A 27,401-nucleotide genomic window follows, 5' to 3' on the forward strand; every position below is an offset into this window, starting at 1 on the left:
GTCATTGAATACACTTTCTGCACAGGATTAGATGATTCCTGTAAAGTCCTCTGCCCTACCATTTATTATAAGCACAAAGACTTTATATGCACACATCTAGTAATCCTAAAAGTTTTGTCTGAGGTAGGGTGAACAACATATTGATTTTGGAACTAGAAACCTTACATTTTCTAAAATTCAGATTTATCGTGTGGCTTATAAATCAATAATCATTATCAATAAGGAATTCATTAGACCCCATTAGGAGCCATCAGAGATTGGTGTCCAGTCTGGGATCCGCCCCTCTTTACTAGCTCAACCCAGGCTTCAGGAAGGATTCCTCCTTGCTGGGTGGTTTTGGCAATGAACCCAATTCGTACCCAGGATAATCACTTTTTCCAAAATGAGTACTTACTAAGACTCCTGATGTGCCTCCCTGTCTTACAGATTCTGTGTCTCAGACTGAAACAGAAAATTCTCACCCAGCTCCTTCCAGCTGCCAGGACAGTGGGCTCAGTGTGTCTCCTGATGGCCAGTGTGTATGTGGAAGGCAGCAGACACTGTGATTCTGTGACCCACCCTCCCCTCAGAGCTGTATGAACATTTCACATGTAGCAGCAATAGAAGTGCAGGCTTGGGAGCTGAGAATATTTCTGAGAAAACTCAATTTCCAGTTGCTAATTACCAAAAACAATGACAGGTTTCTAGTGAGCATTTCCAAAGAACTGCTAGAAGTGTTTTGGAGAAGCTCCTTCTTTTCCATGATCCCTGGAGGCAGACAGGGAGATACATGGAATGGAGCAGAAAATGTTGATATCTGACATTTGAGGAACTCAGAGCAAAACAGGTGTCTCACTGGATGCTATGCTTCCCTGAGAAGATTTTCTACTCAAAATAAAGATCTTTAGAATACTGAGCTGCACCATCATTTATGTCATATGGAGCACAGTAGAATAAGCCCAAGTACCTGACATGGATTTCCAAAGAGATACAGGTAAAAGGAAGAACATTATGCCAACAATGAACCTAGAAACCATACGTTTCAGTTTCACAACTCAATCTCAATTAATTTGGACTCATTTGCACAACCTGATGCCAATGAGTAGGGAAATTTTAGAAGCTATACATTACCAATATTGATACCAGCAGTAGAACCAGAACAATATCCACAGGAGGAAGAGGGAAGACCATGAACAGGCCTCTCAATTTAAAACAGATTGTTAAAAGAATGGTAGGATCAGCCATCAGATAAGTTAATGCTACTTTCTCATTTTAAAGACATTAAGTGGTTACTGTAGTTCTCTATACTTAGTTTTGCTGAATTTTTAGGAATGAGAACTGGTTACTTTTATAATTATTTAAGAAATAAAAATTATGAGCTCAAATTAATCCTTTGGTTTTCACCCCCCCCCAAAAAAAAACAAACCCATAATTTGGTCCAGGTCCATGATCCATTCCTTTTCAATTTTCATGTCAGGGATTAGGACCATAATGATTGACAACTCTAATTCTACACACACACACATTTGGACACCTACTACAAAGGTAAACACACATGTATATATACAATCATACACTCAAATACAGTAATATACACTCTCATACTTTACTCTTGACATACTCACATAGTCTCACACTTTGTCACAGTCATGAACACCCTCATTGCATACATTCATTCATACACACTCATGACACATATTCACACACACATATATAGTCACACTCATTTTTTCATAAAATCTTTTAGCTTTTCCCCTTAAGGACTGTTCTGTCTTTCCCGATTATCCCTGACAGCATCTGAAGGCTACTCAGGATCAGAGGCTTCTTTCTTTCTAGCAGTCACACTTGCAGTCACACGTCACCCCACCATTTAAGGATGCTGATCCAAAACTTGGGGAATGCCAGATGTCCTGTGGCTTACTTTTCTGAACAACTAGACAACACTATACAAGGGTGGCCAGTATGTCTAAGGGCTGTAGCACCACATGTGACATACTCAAAGAGGCTGAAAAATTCACCCCAGAACAACCTATCACTGTGCATACACCACATAGTGTATTGCTTTATTGGAACAGTGATATTGGCTCATGGATGGTTGGGTAAATATCAAGCTATTTTACTGGACAATCCAAACATTACTCTAAAGCTTTCTCTATTTATATCCAGCTACCTTACTCCTAAGCAGGGAAGGGGAACCTGTGCATGACTGCATACAAATAACTGATGAAGTCTATTCTAGACTCCCATATTTAGTAGACCAAACTTCAGAACATTCATAGTGATGTACACTGATGGAAGCAGTTTCATGGATCAAGGACTTCAAAAATTTGGGTATGCATTAGTAACTCTACAAACAGTGCTGTAAGGTGGAGCTCTCTCACCAGGGACATCTGTGCAATGGGCAGAATTCATTGCACTCACCAGAGCCCTATATCTGAGAAAAGGACCGAGAGTAAACATATATACAGACTCTAAATATACCTTTAAGGTAGTTCATTCCAAATGGGGCCATTTGGAAAGAAAGACTCCTAACTTCTGATAAGAAAGAAATTAAACATGCAGCTGGAAGCCTTGATGTTGCCTAAGGAAGTAGCTGTAATACATTACTTTGGTCATCAAAGGGAGAAATAGACTAAAGGACAGCAGATCTAGGAGCAATAGCTGCAGCAAAATAAAAATTCCCATCTTCATCATTGATACCATATATAAGGCTAAAAGATTTCTCTCCTCAATATTCCACCCACAATTTGTCAAGAGCAAAAGAGCAGAGTTTTGACCAGAAAGTAACAGAAATTAATTCCCTAATGGATATTCCATACAAAGATACCAACAAAGGATGGACTTATAATGAACATGGAGTAATCCTCACTCCTGAACACTGAAAGGAGAGTCCTTACTTACATCAAAGTACTCATTATGGAAGAGAAGCCATGCATCAATGGCTGAAAAACTACATTGTAGGACCAGAATAGGAAGGACCATACAGAAACTAACTTAGATTAACCTGTGCCAAGAGTAATCCAAGAGCTAGGACCCCCCCTTCCGCCCTGGTAAAAGAAGTTCAAGTAAGAGAATGAAGTGCAGGGGGAGACTCGCAAATAGATTTTACCACTATGCCTAAAGTTTGTGGACATTACAAATTTTAAATTATAAAAGGTGGAAGGAGTCTTCTCAGTTGAGTGCTGAGCAGTCCAGTGCCCTTGCTCTTGCATGTGCTCCTTTTGCTGGTGGCTCCACCTGCCTTTGTAGGCCCAAAGTCCAACATGGAGCATATGTTTACCCCATTGGAACCCCTGCTTCCCAATGGAAATCTTTAGTACTGCCTTCTGATTCTGAATCAGTCTTTGGACGAGTGTTTTCATCATCTGTAGAGTAAAGTTATTTTAAAAGACTACTGATGAAGTCACCAACCACTTATATGATATCACTGAAGGAGTTCAGGAAAACTTTTTGCCCCAATTCATCAATGGAAATTTTTATTTCATTAGCCCTGAAGTCAGAGTACTACACTAGTAAGGGACGTGAGCTGATTGCAACTCCTGATGAAAACTACGCTGATTTTACCAAGTGCCTTCTAGAGCTCCAGAAGAAGATAGAAGGAAAAAACCTTGAGGTTGATCTGATTGTGACACTTAAAAGACTTGGTGGACGTTTTGACGAGATTATTCCATCTGTGTGCACCTTATTTCATGCAACTTATATCACTCTTTTACCGATTATAATAATTCAAAAGGAATCTCTCATCTACCTGCTCCACCTGGGAAAGCACAAGTTGCATGTAAACTCCCAAAGGGACTGGTACGGCCTTGTTCCTGTTGGACAGTTTTGCAATCATGTTACCACAATAGGCCTGAGTGGAATCTCACAAATCACATGCTTGGTTTTGGAACACTGATCAGTAGTACTTCTAATACCTGCGATGGATCTGGGGTAGTCGCTGTGGAAACTGATAGCCATTCCTCTGGACCATGGCCATCAAAAATTAATCTATCAACTGGCATTCATAGGTGTTTCTCTACCATACCTCATTACCAGTGATTTATTGCTCAATAAGAATAGTTCATCTGGGTTTACCAGAATCCACACTTCCCCGGGAAGCCCACTCGTTTTAAAGATGTTAATATTTAGATAATCCAGGTAACATTACAAATGACAGATCTAAATTTGACAGTGAGAGGCAAAAATCATTGTCAGGAAAGTAAATAAGCACTGGTGCTTTTAGTTGGAAACTAATGTGAATCATTCCACTTTAAAATTCAGTGATTATTCTTGTGCTGTCATTCTTTTTATCTTAGAAAACTGTTTTTAACTTTGGAGCTGAGAAAACTCCATTTGGAGTCTAGCACATTCCTCGCCCTGCTGCCCATCCATGCTTTTAACAACTAGGGTTACTTCTGAATGTCTTTTAATATTATATTTCTCTATATAATTTATATCACCTTTTACTGAAAAAAATTCCTTCTATTTGAGGTGTTAAAAACTAGATAGGGTTCCCTGAATCCCTTTCCTTATCTGAAAAATGGAAGGGTTTTCTGAGGTTTCTTCCCACACTTAAATTGTAAATACTGGCACTCTGCAGTTACAAGGCAGATAATGCACATGATAACTGACATAGCCAGGTTAAACAAGCTGGTCCATTGGTATATTCAAGTTTCTTTTATAATGGAACTGTCTTCATTAGACTTTACCCATTACTGTGTTATTTACTAAACCACATATTGACATGCAAACAATGATTTAAACATGAACCTCCCCAACATGTTTTATGTACACTCAATCCCAGTGTTGCTGTAAGGAATGGGACCAACAGCTATTTTTTTCTTGGTGCTAACTTGGATTATGAAAGGATAGTGTGAGGTTTAGATTATAAATATAAAAGTGAAAAGGGGATTAGTAGAACTAGCATGCAATTCTCAAAAGTTTTTCATTAGAAAAAAATATTTTAAGCAAATACATGAGATTTAAATCTGTATGTTAAATAAAAATTTTAGTTATTGAAAAAAAGAAAAGGTGGAAGCCTTTCCATGCAGAATGTAACAACCCTCGGAAGTAGCTAAGGCACTCCTGAAAGAGATGATTTCAAGGTTTAGACTTCTGTTTCCAACACAAAGGATAATGGTGGGGTTTTTGTGTCAAAAATTTCACAGGAGCTGTTAGGAGCATTGAGTATATGTTGGAAGCTACATGCACCATGGACACATCAATCTATAGGCAAAACAGAAATGAATCATACTTCGAAGAAAATAATAACCAAACTTTGCCAAGAAACAAATCTCTCCTGGGATAACATACTTCCAGTAGCTTTGATGCGGGTAGAAGTGGCACCCAGAAGCAGACTCCTTCTGAGTTTTTTGGAATGGCATATGAGAAACCATTCCTGAAACAAGAGGGTATGTATACCTGGCTTGGACAACTGCAAGAATTGGAAACTAAGAAATGTATTCAGTTATTAGGAGCTAAAATAGAGGTAATTCACCAATATACCCCTAGTCGGCTCTCTTTCACCATAGATGTTCCCTTACATCACTTTAAGCCTGGGGACTGAGTACTTCTAAAGAAATGAAGAAACAACATCCAATTGACCAATTAGAAACAAATGGGAAGTTCTCTATGAGGTTTACTAATCACACACTCCTCTGTCAAACTGATGGGAGTAAAACCATGGATACACTACCATAGAGTAAAAATAGCATCCTCTAAACAGTCTCTCTCCTGACTTCTTCACAGGACACATACCAAGAGCCAAATTGTAGAAAATGTCAAGGAAGGAGATGTAGCTCATGGATTTCCATCAGCTAGATAATGAAATGAACCTCTAGAATACTTAAAATACATTTTCAGCAGTACAAATAAATGATAAATATTGACAGAGCTGATATTCACATATTTTTAGCATCCCTTCAAGGAATGCTATTATACTCAAAACTTTAATGGATATGTGCGTGTTGCCTAAAGGTTGGAACACTTTTACCTGTAGTCAGTAGATAATACAATATTGTATTGCAACAGGAACCACCTCCCAATATGAATCTTTGGAATTACATACTTGCTATGTATTCCTGCTATCCAAGAAAGTGACATGCTACCAACCAATGTCTTTTTACAGTGGGCACAATATTATGCTACCATTATGAACCACTTAGATTATTGAGTATGTGGCCAATTACCTATATCTAGTGTTTCTGGGTTACCCTGGTGGATATCATCCCTCAAGGGAATGGACTGGAAAGAATTAAGAGAATTAAAAAATGTAAGAACAAATGGGAACTTTAAATACCTTAGATATATTTATGCTCCTAACAAGGATGCCTCTAAATATGTGAGGCAAATGCTGGAAAAACTAAGTGAAACAATAGATGCATCTACAATTATAATGGGGGATTTTAATACACCACTATCTACCTTGGACAGAACATCTCAAAAGAGAATCACTATAGAAACAAAACACTTGAACAGTATATTAGAGGAGCTGGATCTAATAGACATATATAGATCATTACACCCAAATACAGCAGGATATACATTTTTCTCAAGCGCACATGGATCATTCTCCAAGATAGACTATATGCTAGGCCACAAAGAAAAGCTTAATGAATTCAGAAAGATTGAAATCATACAAAACAATATCTCTGACCACAGTGGAGTCAGGCTGGAAATTTGCAAGGGACAGAGGCCCAGGTTTCATACCACTATTTGGAAATTAAACAGCACAATCTTAGAAAAACAGTGGGTCAAAGAGGAAATATCAAAAGAAATCAATGACTACCTTGAAACAAATGATAACGATAACACAACATACCAAAATTTATGGGATGCAGCAAAAGCAGTACTGAGAGGGAAATTTATAGCCATAAATTCATATATCAAAAAAGAAGAAAGAGCAAAAATTGAAGAACTAACTGCACATTTGAAGGAATTAGAAAAACAACAACAAAGTGACCCAACAGGAAGAAGAAGGAAGGAAATAACAAAGATAAGAGCAGAACTAAATGAAATAGAAAATAAGAAAGCACTTGAAAAGATAAACAAGACTAAGAGCTGGTTTTTTGAGAAGATCAACAAAATTGACAAACCTTTAGCGAGACTAACAAAGAAAAAAAGAGAGAAGATGCAAATACACAAAATAAGAAATGAGAAAGGCGATATCACCACTGACCCCACAGAAATAAAGACTATCTTAAGAGGATACTTTGAAAAACTATATTCCAACAAAAATGACAATTTAGAGGAAATGGACAAATTCCTAGAAACAAATAAGCAACCCATATTGATGAAAGAAGAAATTGATGATCTTAACAAACCAGTCACAAGCAGAGAGATAGAATCAGTCATTAAAAATCTCCCAACTAAGAAGAGCCCAGGGCCAGACGGCTTCACAGGTGAATTCTACAAAACATTCCGGAAAGAACTAACACCAATCCTGCTGAAACTATTTAAAAAAATCGAAACAGAAGGAACATTGCCAAACTCCTTCTATGATGCCAACATTACCCTAGTACCAGAGCCAAACAAAGATACCACAAGAAAGGAAAATTACAGACCAATTTCTCTAATGAACCTAGACGCAAAAATACTTAACAAAATACTTGCTAATCGTATCCAACAACACATTAAACGAATTAAACACCACGACCAAGTGGGATTTATTCCAGGTATGCAAGGATGGTTCAACATAAGAAAATCAATCAATGTAATACAGCATATAAACAGATTGAAGGAAAAAAATCACATGATTATATCTATAGATGCAGAAAAAGCATTTGACAAAATACAGCAACCTTTCTTGATAAAAACACTCCAAAAGATTGGAATACAAGGAAATTTTTTGAACATGATAAAGAGTATATACGAAAAACGTACAGCCAACATTGTTTACAATGGAGAAATCCTAAAATCCTTCCCTCTAAACTCAGGAACAAGACAAGGATGCCCACTGTCTCCACTCCTATTTAACATTGTCTTAGAAGTACTTGCTCGAGCACTGAGGTAAGAACCAGATATAAAAGGCATTCAAATCGGAAAGGAAGAAGTCAAAATTTCATTATTTGCAGATGACATGATCCTATATATAGAAAACCCTGAGAGGTCTACAACAAAGCTTCTAGAACTCATAAATGAGTTTAGTAAAGTCGCAGGTTATAAGATCAATGCGCAAAAATTGGTAGCATTTCTGTACACCAATAATGAGCAAGATCAGGAGGAAATCAAGAAACAAATACCATTCACAATAGTAAATAAAAAAATCAAATACTTAGGAATAAATTTAACTAAAGAGGTAAAAAACTTATACACCGAGAACTATACAAGACTGTTCAAGGAAATCAAAGAAGACCTAAATAAATGGAAGAATATTCCTTGTTCATGGATAGGAAGACTGAATATTATTAAGATGTCTATCCTACCAAAACTGATCTACACATTCAATGCAATCCCAATAAAAATCAACACAGCCTTCTTTAAGGAACTAGAAAAACTAACTATGAAATTTATTTGGAAAGGAAAGAGACCCCGAATAGCCAAAGACATACTGAAAAAGAAAAACGAAATTGGAGGAATCACACTACCCGACTTCAGAACATACTACAAAGCTACAGTAGTGAAAACAGCATGGTGTTGGCATAAGGAGAGACACACAGACCAATGGAATTGAATTGAAAGCTCAGATATAGAACCTCACATATATAGCTATATAGTATTCGATAAAGCCATCAAACCCTCTCAACTGGGAGAGAGTGGCCTATTCAAGAAATGGTGCCTGGAGAACTGGATAGCCATATGTAGAAGAATGAAAGAGGATTACCATCTCACACCTTATACAAAGATCAACTCAAGATGGATCAAAGACGTAAATATAAGAGCCAAACCATAAAAACCTTGGAAAGCAGTGTAGGGAAACATCTACAGTACCTTGCAATAGGAAATAGATTCATGAATATCACACCAAAAGCATGAGCAGCAAAAGAACTAATAGATAAATGGGACTTCCTCAAAATTAAATCCTTCTGCACCTCAAAGGAGTTTGTTAAGAAAGTAAAAAGGGAACCAACACAGTGGGAGAAAATATTTGGCAACCATATATCTGATAAGAAACTTATAACTTGCATATATAAAGAACTCCTATATCTTGAAAATAAAAAGATAAACAACCCATTTAAAAAATGGGAAAAAGATTTAAACAGACACTTCCCCCAAGAAGAAATACAAATGGCTAAAAAGCACATGAAAAAATGCCCCAAATCTCTAGCTATCAGGGAAATGCAAATCAAAACTACAATGAGATACCATCTTACTCCCATAAGATTGGCAGCTATGAAAAAAACAGAAGAATACAAGTGCTGGAGAGGATGTGAAGGAAGGGGAACACTCATCCACTGCTGGTGGGAATGCAGAAGGATCCAACCATTCTGGAGGACAGTATGGCGGTTTCTCAAAAAACTAGCCATAGATTTGCCATATGACCCAGCAATACCACTGCTGGGCATATACCCGGCAGAACTGAAAACAAGGACACAAACCGATATATGTACACCAATGTTCATAGCAGCATTGTTCACTATCGCCAAAAGTTGGAATCAACAAATGCCCATCAACAGATGAGTGGATCAATAAAATATGGTATATACACACAATGGAATACTACTCGGCTGTAAGAACAAATACACTACAAACACACGTGATAACATGGATGAATCTTGAGAACCTTATGTTGAGTGAAGCAACCCAGGCATTGAAGGACAAATACTACATGAACTCAATGATATGAAATAAGAAAGCTGCCTCAGAGAGCTAGAGACTGAACGATAGGCTTACAGGAAATCGGGGGGTGGAGGAAGGATGTGAGCCGACGTCTGCAGGGGTGGAATTTATGATGAGCTGGCGGTAAGTATAAATACAAAGAAGAGATAAAATGGGGGTACGGGGTTGCCTTTGGGTGGGGTTTTGCGGGTTTGAGGGGGCTGGGGCTGGGCGGATGGGTAATATTGCCCAAAAGTGGGGGGAGAGAGGGGTAGCATACGAACACCGGAGAGTGTCAGGTGTTGGTAGAGAGTAAAATGCTGAGAATAGCATATCAAAATATAATTAAGAGGGTTGCCTGTTTAGGATGCTCGGAGGGGATGGTCGGATGCGAGACGGGCTCCTGGGGAATGTCTGAATGCTCATTTTGCCAGAGTGGGTGGTACCATTGGGTAGAGACCCAAGCAATGAGAGTGGGGGTGGACCCACATCCTGGGGAGGACTAATGCCATCAGATAGAGGGAACTGTATCTCTTGAGAGAAAGGGTGGCTCCCAGGGCATTGGGGTAGTTGAGCAAGTTAGGCCCTGAACACTGTTGCAAGTATCTCTGGACGGGGCTCCTTGGGAAATGGAGGTTGGCTGTTGCTGTGGGCACCAAGGGGATGGGAAAATGGATGTTAAATGTGTGGAACCAAAGTAAATGTGGGGTAAGGGAGGAGTTTCACGAGAGTACACAAGGATGGATATAAAACATGTAATATTACACCATAAACATATAGGCGATGACAGACTAGTAAAGTAAACCACAATGTAAAACACAGGATAACTAAAAATTTAGAAAACTGTATATCCTAAAGTATGGAACACAATGTAAGCACGGATGTCACCTTGTTTGAAAGCTATTGTCTCAGAGTCTGTACATCACTTTAAGTAAATATGATATGAATAAGTTATAAGAATATCGCTGTGGAAGGGAAAAGGTTTAATGGTAGATGTGGGGGAGTACTGTATATTGTACATATGAATTACTGTGGACTATGGCCCTTGTGAAGAGAAGTTCAATAATTAGGGAAGAAAAAAAAAAAGAAAAAGATAGGATGTAGAATTTTTCCAAGTCAACACGTATTCTATATCTAACCTTTAAACCCATCGCTATATGTCATCTTACTAGTAAGGGAACCTGACATTATATTGGGCTTCAATTTTCAGGAAGTTTTGGATCACAGAGTGGTTCAACAATGGCAGCAGAGGAATACTGGTATAGGACACTATCGACAGGTGATATATGGCTGACAGGGAGCTGTACAGGGCATATGTCCAGGGTGCATGGTAATGTTTGGATATACCCATAGTGGCAACAATTAAAAACTACAGCTGGGGGGGTACTGAGTTCCTGGCCAGAGGTGCTCTGTTGTGGTCCCTAGGGGAACAGCAGCAATCCCCCAGGTGCAACGGCAAGGACCAGGAAGGAATGAGGGTCCAACAGGGAGAGCATGATACTAATGACTATGCTTGTGAGCCTATATGCCTGAAATAAGAACAAGGCCTAGAGCAGCACTGTGCCTGGGAATTTCCTCCTGACAGCCTTCATGTTACTCAAATGTGGCCAGTCTCGAAGCCAAACTCAGCATGTAGATGCAGTGCATTCCCCCCAGTGTGGGACACGGCACCTGGTGATGAGCCTCCCTGGCACCGAGGGATCACTACCAAATACCAGCTGAAGATGGAACTAGAAAATGACCTTGAATTAAAGGTTCAATGCGGATCAGCAGAATATCCCTGTCTACATATAATAACATGACTTTAAAATGCTGTTTGACCTAATGTAAGGGGGAAATGGAAAGCAGAAATGAGTTTATATGGCTACGAGTCTCTAAAAAAGAGTCTGGAGGCTGTCAGGATTGCCCCTGTGCACAGCTGAGCAGAATCTGGGAGACAGATGGAGTGGATGCAATCCCCAGGTGTTGGTTCCTTTGAGGGCTAAAGAGACCCACGGGTTCTATGGTCAAGGCAGATGGGGTTCACTGCCATGTCAGATGGCCCTTCTTTGGAGCTGGTATTTCTGCGTGATGGAACTGGACTCAGGTGGGATCTCTTTTCATAAGACTTTCATCCTACTTTACTGGAATTGTAGTTGGTGTTGGGGTTTAAGATATATTTAGGGAATTTGAATCTCTGGACTGACAATAGGATAGCCAGGCCCTGAGTGTCAACAGACTCCAGCTCCTACAATCTGATTTATTGGACTCACCTCACTCAGCCAAGATGGAGTTGAAGAAGGTCAACCATCACACCATGGAGCCTAGAGTGCCTACAACTGAAAGCAGGAGGATTGCATCCAGTATCCATGTGGAATCTGAGCCTCCTCCTGACATAGAGGTGCAACAGACACAACCAATCCAAGGCCCACAGAGAAAAGGTGGCATTGGAATGGGAAAAGTGGACATGGTGGCTGATGGATATGGGGAATGGCAGGAAGAGATGAGATGTGGAGGCGCCTTTGGGACTTGGAGTTGCCCTGGATGGTGCTTCAGGGGCAATCACCGGACACTGTAAATCCTCCCAGGGCCCACTGGATGGAATGTGTGAGAGTATGGGCCATGATGTGGACCACTGTCCATGAGGTGCAGAGATGCCCAGAGATGTACTAACCAAATGCAATGGATGTGTCATGATGAAGGGAGTGAGTGTAGCTGGGGGGGGGGGGGGGGGAAGTGGTGGGGTGGGGGTGGTGGGGTTGAATGGGACCTCATATAATTTTTTTTTAATGTAATATTTTTACAAAATCAATTAAAAAAAAAAAGAAAAATAAATAAATAAATACCTTAGATATAACTAATGCTGACCTAGAGGAATGGCCAGTTTATTTAGAGGCCCCGGGATTTGAATTGTCTTCTTTTATAATGTAACCATAGCTAAAGCCTTCTAACATGCAACCATTTAGAAGACAAGGCTGAATCTTGAACTATCAGGGAGAAAGAGGAGCACACACAACTTTGGGATGGTATGGTTTGGCTTATACCTGGGTATGGCAGATCAAGTCAAACAAGTCAAACAGCTCCTCTCTGTGGAGAACATGGAACCATTCCAAGTGAAATAACTCTTAAAATACCAAGAGCATGGGATGGTTACCTCCAGATCAGTATCTCCAAACCAGAGTATTAAAAGAAAATGATGGATTTGGGACAAATTGACTCAACAGGCCTGGCATTTACCAAATAGCTCCAAATGGAAATCAATGGATCTGTGGTACCAACTTATGGCCTTGCTTACCCCTAGGCTGGATAGGTGTATGTACTATAGGATTACCCTGAGCTTAAGAAAGTATTCACAAAAATCTACCACCAGCAGCAAATTTACCTTTTTTATTTTTTTTTAAGATTTATTTATTTCTCTCCCCTACCCACCTCCCCACCCCGGTTGTCTGTTCTGTGTCTTTTTGCTGCGTCTTCTTTGTCCGCTTCTGTTGTTGTCAGCGGCACGGGAATCTGTGTTTCTTTCTGTTGTGTCATCATGTTATGTCAGTTCTCCGTGTGTGTGGCACCATTCCTGGGCAGGCTGCACTTTGTTTTGCACTGGGCGGCTCTCCATATGGGGCGCACTCCTTGTGCGTGGGGTTCCCCTACGTGGGGGACACCCCTGCATGACAGAGCACTCCTTGTGCACATGGGCCAGCTCCACACGGGTCAAGGAGGCCCAGGGTTTGAACCGCGGACCTCCCATGTGGTAGATGGACACCCTAACCACTGGGCAAAGTCCACTGCCAATCTACCCTTCTTAAAGACCAGATGTGTCAGGTCTGCAGTCCACTGGTAGGATCACCTGGCAGCTAATATATTTCTGCTATCATTTTACATAGATGATGTTATACTTAGAAGCACTGAACAATTTTATACAAGCTCTGAATGACAGCCTCAATAGCATATCTTTTTAAAATACTGAAATGACTTTCATGCATAAAGCAGTGCTGCAAACTGAATGGCATAAGATATTTTAGCAGCCTCTCAGTTAAGAACATGTGATAAAATAAAAACTGAAAGTTGTGCCTATATACCAAATGATTCTGACAATGTAACTAGAACACTAAACCATATGAAAAATCAGATTGAGGCAATAGACACCCATCCTCCCTATTTCAGCATCCTTGATCTATCTAGTTGGCCTCCCTCAAGTAGAGGATCTTGGCTCTATTCCACATTACAAGCAGGCTAATGATGTTCTTTTTGATACTTATAGGTATACTCATTTTTAAATCGTCTCTGCTTTTTGTCTCAGTCTTGCCAAACTAAATTAGCAGAAAAGACCTTGATAATCCAGCCAAAACCCAGAGTAAAGGAATACATGCAGTGGCAATCTAAGTGTTCCATTCCTTCAACCTCTATAACTATGAGGACTCTGCCCCTTTTCAGGAGGAAGAAGGTAGAACAATTGAGACCCATAAATCCCTCAGGATTAAGGAATTGGCAAAAAGATGGAGGACTGACAACTGAAAAATGAACATGTGTTTTGACTCACCGAATTGTATTTTAAGCAATTGCTATCCTTTTGATATTTTACAATGCAGCCAAAAGAAAATACCAATACTTGTGAATTTACTGAATTATAACCTTGAATCATGTCAGCCTTTTAGTAGGCTGCAACCCAGATGCCTTTCTTTACTGCTGATGCTGTTTTGAAACTGCATGTCCTTACCTGATAAATGCTCACAAACAACTTGTTACTGTCCCTGTTTATATCTCGTTACCTTATTTTGTAGCCTTTAAGTGGGGTACCCTTGCACACAGCCCACTGAAATCAGGTGCCCTTGCATGTAGCCCCTTAAAATGAGTCAGCCCAGGACTGACCACCCCAAATCCCTAAGTTATCTTGCTAAAACAAAGTAGCTCTAATCAGTTGGACTGCCTGACATGCACAATAGCCTAAACTTTAAACCAAGTAAAGTAAGCATGTAATTAATCTGTGCATGTTCAGCAATTATACGATGTCTAACTTCATTATCATCCTGAGCCTGCCTGCCCTTGTTTGAATGGTACAAAACATTTTAAGTTTCTCCAGTTTGGGGAGGCATATTTATGACCAATTGACCTTCCATTCTCCTTGCTTTGCTCTCAGCAATAAACTCTCTTTGATGTCATGCAATTGGCTTTTCCATGCACACCAGGGAAAGAACTCCCACATTGATTGGTATTACTATCAGTTTTTCAAAATGTTTGTACCAATTTTCACCCACCCAGAACTGTATCAGATTTCTGACTTACCCACACTCTTGTCAAATTTGGTATTTCTTGCCATTTCTCATTTTACCTTTCTGATTGTTGTGTGATGGTACCTGGCAGCAGTTTTATGTCTTTTTTGGGTATTAAAAACACTGAGCCTTTTTAATGTTTTTACTATCCATTGAATAACTTAAAAAAAAAAGTTTCCATTGGAATGTGTTCATTTTTTATTCTATTGTGTGGTCTTTTTATTGGTGTGATAGAGTTTGATGCTGGAAATGATTTCTCTTTCTTCTCCATCTCTCTTGATGAGAATCAAATCATTTAAATATAATCTAATGTGTCATTTCACCTGAATGGTTAATGTCTTTTTCTTAAAATTTTTTATTGCAAGACTACAGATACCCTTTTGTGTTTTTCTAAAAATATCATTATTTATCTTTAAAACAAATCAACAATCCATTCAGAATCAATTTGTTGTGTGGTGTGGGTAGTGACCAAGATTTGTTTTTTCCAATATGCTAACAAATTACAGTGTACTCTGAAAGTACTCTATTATGTTTTCTTTCCATTTGCTCTCACTTGTCATTGCTTCACCCAGGTTAACGTTGCCTCTTCTTTGGTGCAGACTTTGCTGTGAAATACATTGGTGATTCTCTGCATCTCTTCTGCCTCTGAAGTCTTTAGCAATCCCACAGATCTACACAATTGAAGTTACTCTTGGTGTTAAAAATCTTCAATGCACATTTTTGCTCACAGGAATGATTATTCCCATCTTAAAGGAAAATGTGCTGAACAACAGAATGGCCTACAGATATTTGACAATGGGTTTACACTTCTTACAACAGACTGTTTGTTGTTGGAATTCTGGTGAATTCCTCTTTTACCATTATCTCTCCACTTCACTGGATGCAGGTTAAGGTCCACAGGTTTGATTGTCTAGCACTTAATTATAGCCAACTTCTTGATTATTCTAATGGCATGCCCCAGACAATGGGAGCATTTAGGTTGAAACATTTCTTTCATGATTTTAAATGTAAACATTTTCTATTGTCACAGAATGGGCAGGAGTTTGCTCATTTTCACCACCTACATCTTAGGTGTCTTCCAAACTATCACAATCAGCCCCATGAACTCCAGTTGGAGTTGAAAGCAAATGCTCCAAAGCACATTGACCTTTCCACTTCCCCCTGCTGGATCCAGTACTTGTTGGCAAATATCATTTGTCCTATGTACATGCCTAGAAAATGGATCAGTTGAAACACTACCCAGAAAAGAGATTTTGGATATTGTTCTGTTCCAGATCACAACATAATCACAGACTTCTTATATGCAGCATTGTTAGTATTCTCTGAAGTTTGTTATTTTGGACTCATGATCTAGACCAGTAGCTCCACGATTTTCATCCTGTACAGATCCTAGCAATGGGTCAAACAGATTCACAAGACTCATATTTCCTCTAGATCTTCTCCTGAATCCCAAGTCACCCAAAGCATCCTTGTGTTGGTAATCAACTTTGTATCTTTCATTCTCTCTCCTCCATGTTTCCTGTTTACATTGCTGTTTTTAATATTCCAAGTTGGTGGGCAGCCACTGACAGCTTTTTGTCTGAACTATCCTTTCATGAACGTTTGTATAAAAAAGTACCACAGGGAAAGCAGACGTGGCTCAAGTGACTGGGCTACTGTCTACCATATGGGAGGTCTAGGGTCCGATTCCTGGGGTCTCCTGGTGAAGGCAAGCTGGTCCGAGTGGAGGGCTGGCCCATGTAGAGTGCATGGCAAGATGGCCCAAGAGGAGAACTGGCACAGCAAGATGATGCAAAGAGACACAGAGACGAGACAATAAGAGATGATCAGGGAGCTGAGGTGGTGCAAGAGATTGAGCACCTCTCTCCCTCTCTGGAAGGTCCCAGGATCGGTGCTGCCTAAAGAGAAGACAGGCAGACACAGAAGAATGCACAGCAAATGGACACAGAGAGCAGATGGGGGTGGAGAATAAATCTTAAAAAAACAAAACAAAACAACACAGGACAGTGTCACCCTCTCAGACAGAAGACAGCTTTGTTGGTTGTATGTACATGAAAACAAAGATGTTTCCCTCTGGGGATAAGGGTGAGGCAGGTTTGCTAGCATTGTCCTTTAAAATACTGAGTTTTTCCTATGCATAAATTTCCTCAGCTATGGCACAATCCTACTGCATGTCCAGCAACGACCTGACTTGTATACATCACCCCCACTGCAATCAGAAGGCAAGGAAACTGAGGCAACTAGATGTTCATGCTGCCTCATGTGCCATGAGTAACTGAGTTGTTATAGATAGATGAATGATAGATGGATGACAGACACAGAAATTACTCTCTTAAAAAGCTGGATTATGCAAAAGAGAAAGCTTATCTATGCTCCAAATCACGATAGATTTAGTTGTTCAGGTTAGGATGTGCAAGCTGATGTGAATCAAAATGGTGGGAAATGTAAATTGTTAGAGCAAGGAGGGCATATGGGAGAGATGAGAGCAGGATGAGTTGGTGGGGCATTGAATAGGCAGGGGATGAGCCAAGAGGCTTCACAGACAAGTAGCCCAGGGGGGACTTCGGAGGAAAACCAATTGTTAAGAGGCTTTTAAATTGTTTGCCCTAGATTCTCTCCCTGTCACCCTTACGGTCCCTTTAATAAAGCCCATCTGGCTTACTGAGGCTCCTATGTTAAAAGTAGATTCTTCAGGGGCATACTAGAGGGAGGGTTGAGTTTCATGTTTGTGTCTATTTAAGGCAAATTCCAATTTTATAGGGAAGACTGAATTAAGGACAGAGGAGATCCTGAGAATATAAATCCTTGGAAATAGCACAAATTCCTGAGAAAATTTCAGCCTTTCAAGGCTGTGGAACTTGTTGGGGTAAGAGCCACTGTCTCTAAGGGATGAAGCTGGGCCTGGCTGATGTGCAGATTACCTGTGGAATAGTTATGCCAAGGAATAGTTTTATATGATGACAGGAAGGACGTGGAATAAATAGAGGCCAAAAGAAGTGAAGAAACTGAGCTGGCCCTGCAGGGCTAGAATCTGCTAGAACTGGGCCGTGGGGCGAGGGGTCATAGATTCACTTTCTCCCTTTTGTCCTCTTCCCCATCTTGAAGAATCCTTTGGATTACTTCCATCATTCTGTGATACAAGTCTGGAACTTAATTCAGCACACACATTCTTGCCTTGCATGCCCAGTGGCAAAAATGTATATCACATGATGGAGAATTACTTTTTCTGAGAAGACTTAGTACCTCTTGGCAGGGTCAATTTTGACTTTATGCAGCATCCATTCAATTTTCTACTTCCTGTGTGGGGTTCTGCTGCTCCTTCTGTTTCTCTACCACCTAGAAAGGAATCAATTTTTATAAACATTTGAGAAAACCAGAAACAAATCATGTAAGGGATACCTAGAACCAGCCCCCAGTATAAAATGAATTTTACACATTCCTCTTGCAACTTCACTAAATCAATTACACTGGGGCAAAGAGATACCTTGCTATGGGCACTTTCAGGAGACTTTAGAATACCATTCTTCCAGAAAAGCAGATTGTGCAGGTAAAGGGTCAGAATGAGGGACAGGGCTTCTGTCCAAATAGCCTAATCTATTTGTGCTTGAATGGCTCCAAGAAAAATCCAAGAAGAGTATTTCAGGTATCCTGGAGATTAAGACAGAAGGACACTAGCAAGAGAACAAAGTTTGAAAACTACAAGTCTACAAATAAAAAATAATCACCATAATTATTCAGAGTTACATGAAAGGATCCCTGTAGGTTCTAGGATCTCTAGCCTCTCTCCACAAGCTCTGTTTAGGATTCAATAATTGTTCCTCTTTCCTGTGTGTCTTTGGCACTGGACCTATGGATGCACCAGAAAAATCCCTTTTCTAGACACAATCACTTACCCAGACTCCTGATATGCCTCCTTCCATTACAGACTAGGTCTCTGAGACTGAAATAGAAACTGTCCTCTGTCAGGACTGCATCTCAGTAAGGTATACCACTGTATTTTGGGGAGGGAGGCAGCCAGACCCTGAGAAAATGGTTTGTAATCCTGTACTTCACCTTCTAAGATAATTGCAATGGTCATGTCACCTGCAGTGACGAACTGGGTAGGCTCGGGGAGCTGAGGGTATTTTTTTAAAAAATTTGTGTCAGTTGTCAGTTTGCAGGAATAATTACAAGTTCTTAATGTGTGTCACCATAGAGACATCACCAAGCTCTTTCTTTCCATGATTCCTAGAGACACACAGGGGCATACATGGAAGGGAGCAGAAAATGCTGAGGTCTCACACTTAGAGGCCCAGCAGTGAAGCACATGTATCTCACTAGAATCTGTGTTGCCCTAAAAAACTCTACCCAAAATCTACTTACTAGTTAATTTTAAGACCTCTGAGCTTAATTTAAGTTGCAGGAGTTGAAATGGAGTGACACAAATAATGGAATATTCATCAATGACGTGAGAGTGAACAAAAAAACCTGATGTCAAGAATTGATATTAAAACCATTAAAGATTCACTTTCAAAACTCAGTATGGTGGGCTTTTTATTTTGAAAAAAACATACATTGACTGCAAGTTGCAAAGATTGTGCAGAGTGGTCCTATGTACTCTTCATTCTGTTTTCCCCACTGGTTAGTTACATCTTACCTAATTATAGTGCAATATCAAAACCAGGAAACTGACATTGTAGGATGTGTGTGTATATATCTATGATTTAGATTTATCTCCTTGGAGCTCTAGTTAACTGAATCTAAACAAACTGGAACATCTCTTGTGGTTATTTATATAGATATTCAGCTTCTATTAGCAAGAAAGGATAAAGAAGTCATCGAATTTGAAATATTTTTCATTCACTACCATCCAACCTCAAAATAGCAAAGATATGTAAGACAACTGTACTTGTGAAACACTGAACATCATATCTGAGTTTTAATATCAGACAATAAATATAGCTGTCATGTAATTATGACTGTCATTACTCAAGTACTTTCAGAACTGGGAAAACACTGCATTTGACATTTTCATGGAAGCAACAGAGACTTGTTAGATTTCTTCATGGACTTAGAATACATTCAACTGAGAGTATTTATTAAAAATTGGTATTTTAACGCCCCATTTGTTCCAAATAACCTGAAAAGCTTTGCCCCATTCATTACATTGGAAGGTTCCTCCCCAATATGAAATCTCTGATGTTCCACAAGGTTTAAACTTCAGATAAAACACTAAGCATGTTCATTATATTTGCATGGTTTACCTCTATTATGAGTTTTCTGATGTTTCATAAGACTTGGACTATGGACAAAAGCCTTGTTGCACACATTACATTTGTGTAGTTTCTCTCCAGGATGTGTATTCTGATGATTAGAGAGGTGTGAGAACTTCTTAAAGGCTTTGCCACATTCGTTACATTTTTAAGGTTTTCTCCAATATGAATATTCAGTGGATCTTGAGGCCAGACCATTCCCTAAAGGCCTTTCCACATCTAACATATTTATATGATTTCTCCCTAGTATGAATTCTCTTGTGATCCCAAAGGTATGAAATTTAGGTAAGAGCTTTATCACATTCATTACATATGTAAGGTTTCTTTCCAGTATGAATTCCTTCATGATTAAAAAGGTATGCATATTTAGTAAAACCTTTACCACATTTATTACATTTTTATGGTTTCTCTCAGGTATGAAGTCTCTTGTGACCTAAAAGTATGAACATCTTTTAAAAGTTTTACCATATTCATTCCATCTGTAAGGTTTCTACCTGGTATGAACTTTCTCATGACACCAAAGGTCTGAACATTTCATAAAAGCCTTATCACACATGTTACATTTGTGTGGCTTCTCTCTAGGATGTATATTTTTATGCTTAGAGAGGTGTGAAAACTGCTTAAAAGCTTTGCCACATTCATTACATTTGTAAGGCTTCTCACCAGTATGAGTTCTTCGGTGGATTTTGAGGCCAGAACACTGCCTAAAGACCTTGCCACATTCATTACATTTGTAAGGTTTCTCTCCAGTATGAATTCTTTGGTGGATCTTAAGGCCAGACCATTGCCTAAAGTCCTTGCCACAACCAACACATTTGTATGGTTTCTCTCCAGTATGAATTCTCTCATGATCCCAAAGGTATGAACGTTTAGTAAAAGCTCTACCACATTCATTACATTTGTAAGGTTTCTCTCCGGTATGAATTCTTTCATGACCCAAAAGGTATGAACGTTTGGTAAAAGCTTTACCACATTCATTACATTTGTAAGGTTTCTCCCCATTGTGAATTCTCTCATGATCCCAAAGGTATGAACGTTTTATAAAAGCTTTACCACATTCAATACATTTGTAAGGTTTCTCTCCGGTATGAACTCTCTCATGACACCAAAGGTCTGAAAATTTCAGAAAAGCCTTGCCACACTCATTACATTTGTGTGGTTTTTCTCCAGTATGGATTCTCTGATGTTTTACAAGGCTTGAACTATGGATAAAAGCCTTGCCACACATATTACATTTGTGTGGCTTCTCCCCAGGATGTGTATTCTGATGATTAGAGAGGTGTGAGAACTGCTTAAAGGCTTTGCCACATTCGTTACATTTGTAAGGTTTTTCTCCAGTATGAATTCTTTGGTGTATCTTGAGGCCAGAACTTTGCCTAAAGACCTTGCCACATTCATTACATTTGTAAGGTTTCTCTCCAGTATGAATTCTTCGGTGGATCTTGAGGCCAGACCATTGCCTAAAAGCCTTGCCACATCCAATACATTTGTATGGTTTCTCTCCAGTATGAATTCTTTCATGATCCAAAAGATATGAACGTTTGGTAAAAGCCTTATCACATTCACTACATTTGTAAGGTTTCTCTCCAGTATGAATTCTCTCGTGATCCCAAAGGTATGAACGTTTGGTAAAAGCTTTATCACATTCGTTACATTTGTAAGGTTTCTCTCCAGTATGAATTCTCCAATGACTTACAAGTTCTGAATTTTGTGTATAGGCCTTGCCACATACATTACATTTATATGGTTTCTCTGTGGTATGGACTTTTTGATGTCTTGTGAGGTTTGAGTACTGGCTAAAGGCTTTGTCACACTCATTACATATGTATGGTTTTTCTCTAAAGTGAGTTTTCTGCTGTTGCGCAAGCAATGAATGATGAATGAAAACGTTCCCATATTTATTGGAAATGTAGGTTTTGACAGTAGGAGGAAATCTTTCAAGTGGTGAAACCGAGAAATAATTTTTGATAGACTTTTCAACTTGATTACATTCAAAATTTTTCTCTACAGTTTGAAATCTTTGCAGTTCAGCCAGATGTAACTGAAATTCAAGTTTATTTTCAAAACATCTGACATACTTGTTCCCTGCATAGCCTACATTATTTTTCACTTTGAATAAATTCCTTAAAAATGGCTTCTCATGTCTGAAATATTGATACGAACTCTTTTGAACATAAAGACTCTGTTTTAGAGGGAAATTATTACAGGATTTGATATGCTGCTGATCTTTTCTATAAGTGAGATTTTTGTTTTGGGTCCTAGGCACTCCTTTAAAATTTATTTTGCCGTATCCCAGCTGACTCTCAAATTCATGCTTATCTTCCCAGACTTTCCTGAAGTCAAAATCATCAATGCCATGGCTTTCAGGTCTTTCTAATAATACTGATTGGCATAATTCTCCCTTATTAATGTCTTCTTCTGGTAATAATTCCTTGATCACACATTTTGGAGAGATATCTGAAAGACAGAAAAGACCATAGGCTTCCTATTAACAAGAGTTGGAAGATGAATATTTTATATTGGAAAACATAATATTACACCAAAAATGATATTTAAGAGTGGCCAGAATTAAGAAATTTCTCAATCACCATCTTCAAATGTTTAGGATCACAGAGAGACCAGAATCCTTCAATAAAGGGTGATTACATGTAATTCTAATTATTTTAAGAAAAGCCTAATTTGAAACACCCGATGACAAAACCACTTGCACTATGTAAACATACTAATGTGCCCTGAAAAAAGGAGTATTTTTCCACTACCATCTCAAAGCAAAAAAAAAATGCCAGTGGACATATTGGTGTCTGATGTTTGGAGAAAGACAGATATTTTATTGCTGTAAAATTGTTGTCTGCAAATAAATACTAATGCAGAGGACTATGTAATGGTAAATAATACACAAAAAACTTATCTAATGAATAACATAAATGGCAATTCAGACTTGAAAACTAAAACATGAATAGGAAAATCAGGAAGAACTTGATAAATAAAACCACTGGGAAAAATGGATATGACTCAAGTGACTGGGATCCCATCTACCATATGGGAGATCCAGGGTTCAATTCCCAGAGCCTCCTGGTAAAGGCAAGCTGGCCAGAGTGGAGTGCTGGCTTGTGCAGAAGTGCTGACCCATGCAGCAAGTTGGCCTGAGTGGAGAGCAGGCGCAGCAAGATTATGCAATAAAAAAGACATAGAGGAGAGACAATAAGAGACACAGCAGTCCAGAGAGCTGAGGTGGCACAAAGTTTGACCATCTCTCTCCCACTCTGGAAAATGCCAAGATCAGTTCCCGGTACTGCATAAAGAAAAGGCAAGCAGACACAGAAGAATGCACAGCGAATGGACACAGAGAGCACACAATGGGGGTGGGTGGGGTGGATAAATAAATCTTCTAAAAAAACATGGAAAGAATAACAAAATATTTTTCTGAATATCTGTTATAAAACTAAATTTATCCATGCAGTATAAAGATTTTGCAATATTAACAGTGCCTTGCAATTATATTCCACAACAGATCTTGGAAATCCATCATAAAAAACAGTAATAAAAACTAATAAATAAAACATTTTAATAACTCAAGTTAAATACCACAAATAATAAGTAACCAAAATGATACTAAATTACAATGTGTGGAATTTTAAGACATTCTCTTAAAAGTACATAAATTTACAAAAACAGCAAACAAACTGGCAACTAGCAGAACCGATTTTATCAAAATCTGGAAGCTAATCAAAGGTGTATCAACTGATCACTTAAGAAAACGCATCTGAATCTCAGTAGGAGAGCTTTGTAGTGTTTTAATTTAGCCTAGTCACATACCATGCTCCCCTCATCAGCACTAACCTTGAAGATAAGAGCCCACAATCCCCGTAAAATGGCTGAGTATCAGAGAGAAGACAAACCTAATTCTCAAAGAATTGAGGATTTTCACCTGCCTGATGACTGATGGCTCCCTAAAAGGAGAGCTCAAAGAACATGCCTTTATTTTGCCTAATGCAGAACACTCCCACAGCAAAAGCACTACTGGAGGAGAGGGGGGGAACCATCCAGTGCTTAAATTTAAAAGCAAATTTATCAGCTGCTAGTGTCTGGAGCAAGGGATTACATTTGGGGCAAAGAAGAGAAATACTGAAGAATCTGGAGAGATGGATAATATTGGGAATAGGGCTTTGAAAGGCCCCTACATATTGCTGGGAATCTAGAAGGTCATGTGTGTGTACAGGGCTGGGCAAACACTGAGAAAATACCAGAAAAGGCCCAGGTCTCACCTCTGGCTAACTTTCAGGTGCTGCACAAACAGGAAGTAAAGACTAAAATATAGATTTAAACTTCAAGTCTGAGTGTTAAAGCATTCTCTCCAACACAAAGAGCCTTTCTGCAAGGAGGGAGAGATTTTTTTTTTGTTGTTGCCCAATACGTTTAAGGAAATATCTATAAAATTATTAGCTAATTTAACTAAGCTAACCACACAGAGACTCAATGGCCACACATGACAAAAGAACACAGGCTTTACAAAATTAGGTCAGAAAAATTACTAAACAACAAGAACCACAAGAAGAAGAAACAAGAACTTTGGCATGGGGAAAATCTGATTTACAGAGGTGTCACATTATAATATTGAAAATGTCCAGATTTAAAAGCAACAACAACAACTTTCAAAAAACGCAAAGCAACTACCAATTATGGTTCATACACAAGAAAATAACAAGAAATTAATAAATATAATTGTCTCTGAAGAAGCCAAAATATTGCACTTTACATCACAAAGACTTTAAGTCAACTGGTTAAATATGTTGAAAGAACTAAAATAAACCATGTACAAAGAGCCAAAGAAAACAATGAGAACAGTGCTTCTCCAAATAGAGAATATAAATAGAGATAGAAATTATCTAGAATCAACTGAAACTTGGCAGCTGAAAAATATAATAGCTGAAATGAAAAAATACAGATTAGGGGTTCAATGGAGATTTGAAAATGCAGAATAAATAACTGGCGAACTTCATGATAGGTGAATTGAGGTTACTCGATCTGATGGTCTTACAGAGAAAAGAATGAAGAAAACAGACCAGTTCCCAGGAGATCAGTGGAATGCCATCTAGTGTACTCAGACATACATAGTTAATGAATTCAGCAAAATTAATTGGTACTAATCAACACACAACAATCAGTTGTGAGATTCTCTATACCAGCAGAGTGCAAACTGAAAAGGAAACTAAGAAAACAATTCTATTCATAATAGAAGTCAAAGGAAAAAAAATACTGAGGAATAAATTTGACCATGTTGGTAAAACACACACTGACAACCACAAACATTATTGGAAAAAATAAATAAGCCCTAAATAAATGGAAAGACATCCCATTTCCATAGACTGAAATAAGTAATATTGTAAAGATGGCAATATTCCCCCAATTGATCTACAGATTCAATGCAATCACTATCAACCTTTAAATGGGCTTTTTTGAAGAAATGGAAAAAGTTGATCCTAAAATTCATTCATGGTGAATAGGAAACCATCTTAAACAACAAAGTTGGAGGACTTAAATTTCCTGAATCAAAACTTATGACAAGGAACAGCAACAATCCCCCAAGTGCAACAGCAAAGACCAAGAAAGAAGGTCCAACAATGAACCCTTGATACTAATGACTATGCTTGTAAGCCTGTGCACCTGAAATAAGAACAAGGCCTAGAGCTGCAGGGTGCCTAAGAGTTACCTCCTGAGAGCCTCCATGTTGCTCAAATGTGGCCAGTCTCAAAGCCAAACTCACATGTAAATGTGTTGCCTTCCCTCCAGCATGGGACATGACTTCTGGGGATGAGCCTCCCTGGCACTGAGGGATTACTACCAAGTACCAGCTGATGATGTAACTAGTAAATGACCTTGAATACAAGGGTCAACTCGGACCAGCAGAATATCTCGGTCTACATATAATACCAGGAGTTAAAAATGCTTTTTGACTTGAACAAAAAGGGGGAAATGGAAAGGACAAATGAGTTTATATGGCTATGATCTCCAAAAAGAGCCGGGAGGTTATCAGAGGGGTTAACCTTATGCACACCTGAGCAGAGTCCCAGAGACAGATAAAGTAGTTACAATCCCGGGTATTGGTTCTTCTGAGGGCTACAGAGACCCACAGGTTCTATGGTCATGATAGATGGAGTTCAGTGCCATGTCAGTGGGCCCTACTTTGGTGTTTGTGTTTCTGTGTGATGGAGCTGGACTCAGATGCGATCTTTTTCCACAAGCCTCTCCTGTTACTTTTACCAGAACTGTAGTTCGTGCTGGGGTTTAATGTATACCCAGGGGAACTGAATCTCTGGACTGACCATGTGATAGCCAGGCCCTGAGCCTCAGCAGACTTGCAACTCCTCCCCTCTGGTTTATGGGACTTACCCCACTCAGCTAACATGGAGGTTAAGAAGGTCAGCCACCACATCAGAGAGCCAAGAGTGCCTACAACTGAAAGCAGGAGAATTGCATCCAGCATCCATGTGGAATCTAAGCCCCCTCTTGATATATATGTGGAGTGGTCACAACCATTCTAAAGTCCATAGGATGGAGGAATAGAGTATGGATTAGAGTGGACTTACTGCTAGTCTATTCATGAACTATTGTGATTAGTAACTGAAGAAAATGTGGCATTGGTGTGGAGAAAGTGGCCATGGTGGCTGCTGGGGGTAGGGAGTGGGAGGAAGAGATGTGATGTGGGGGCATTTTCGGGACTTGGAGTTGTCCTGGGTGGTGCTGCCGGGACAGTTACTGGACACTGTATGTCCTCCCATGGCCCACTGGGTGGACTGTGGGAGAGTGTGGGCTATGGTGTGGACCAATGACCATGAGGTGCAGCGGTGCCCAAAGATGTATTCACCAAGTGCAATGAATGTCTCATGATGATGGAGGAGGTTATTGTTATGGGGGGAGGAGTGGGGTGAGGGATATATGGGGACCTCATGTTTTTTGAATGTAAGATTAAAAAAACAAAGACAAAAAAGTTTTTTAAAAAAGAGGGCAAATCTTCAAAAAAAAACAAAAAACAAAACACTGATGACAACCAAAAGAATTGAAAGTAGGGACTTGAACCAATATTTGCATCCTGATGCTCATAGTGGCATTATCACAACTGCCAAGAGTGGAAACAACCCAGGTGTGCATCATTTGATGAATGGATTTAAAAAAATGGTGTATACATACT

At 39.2% G+C, this 27,401-nt stretch overlaps 1 protein-coding gene and 1 pseudogene across 2 annotated transcripts in view; one reads left to right on the forward strand and one right to left on the reverse strand.

Moving 5' to 3' along the window:
• Positions 1–3,242: 3,242 nt before the first annotated feature.
• On the forward strand, positions 3,243–3,965 carry LOC101430536 (thiamine pyrophosphokinase 1-like; annotated as a pseudogene).
• An 11,189-nt stretch (positions 3,966–15,154) lies between these two features.
• The window catches only part of LOC101430970 (zinc finger protein 677-like), an 80,418-nt gene continuing 68,171 nt past the window's right edge, over positions 15,155–27,401 (reverse strand). Inside the window, exons 4-5 of one of the 2 annotated variants that reach the window (XR_011646399.1) lie at positions 20,204–22,669; positions 15,155–18,296 (exon numbers count right to left, since the gene is read on the reverse strand). Coding sequence is in view for 1 of the 2 variants with exons in the window: in XM_071209429.1 (XP_071065530.1) it covers positions 20,703–22,669 (1,967 nt within the window). In the remaining variant the exon portion in view is untranslated. Of the gene's footprint in view, positions 22,670–27,401 lie in introns of both variants that reach the window. The other variant, XM_071209429.1, reaches the window with a different exon arrangement.

This window comes from Dasypus novemcinctus, chromosome 18 (assembly GCF_030445035.2).
Source record: "Dasypus novemcinctus isolate mDasNov1 chromosome 18, mDasNov1.1.hap2, whole genome shotgun sequence".
Classification (NCBI taxonomy): Eukaryota; Metazoa; Chordata; class Mammalia; order Cingulata; family Dasypodidae; genus Dasypus; species Dasypus novemcinctus.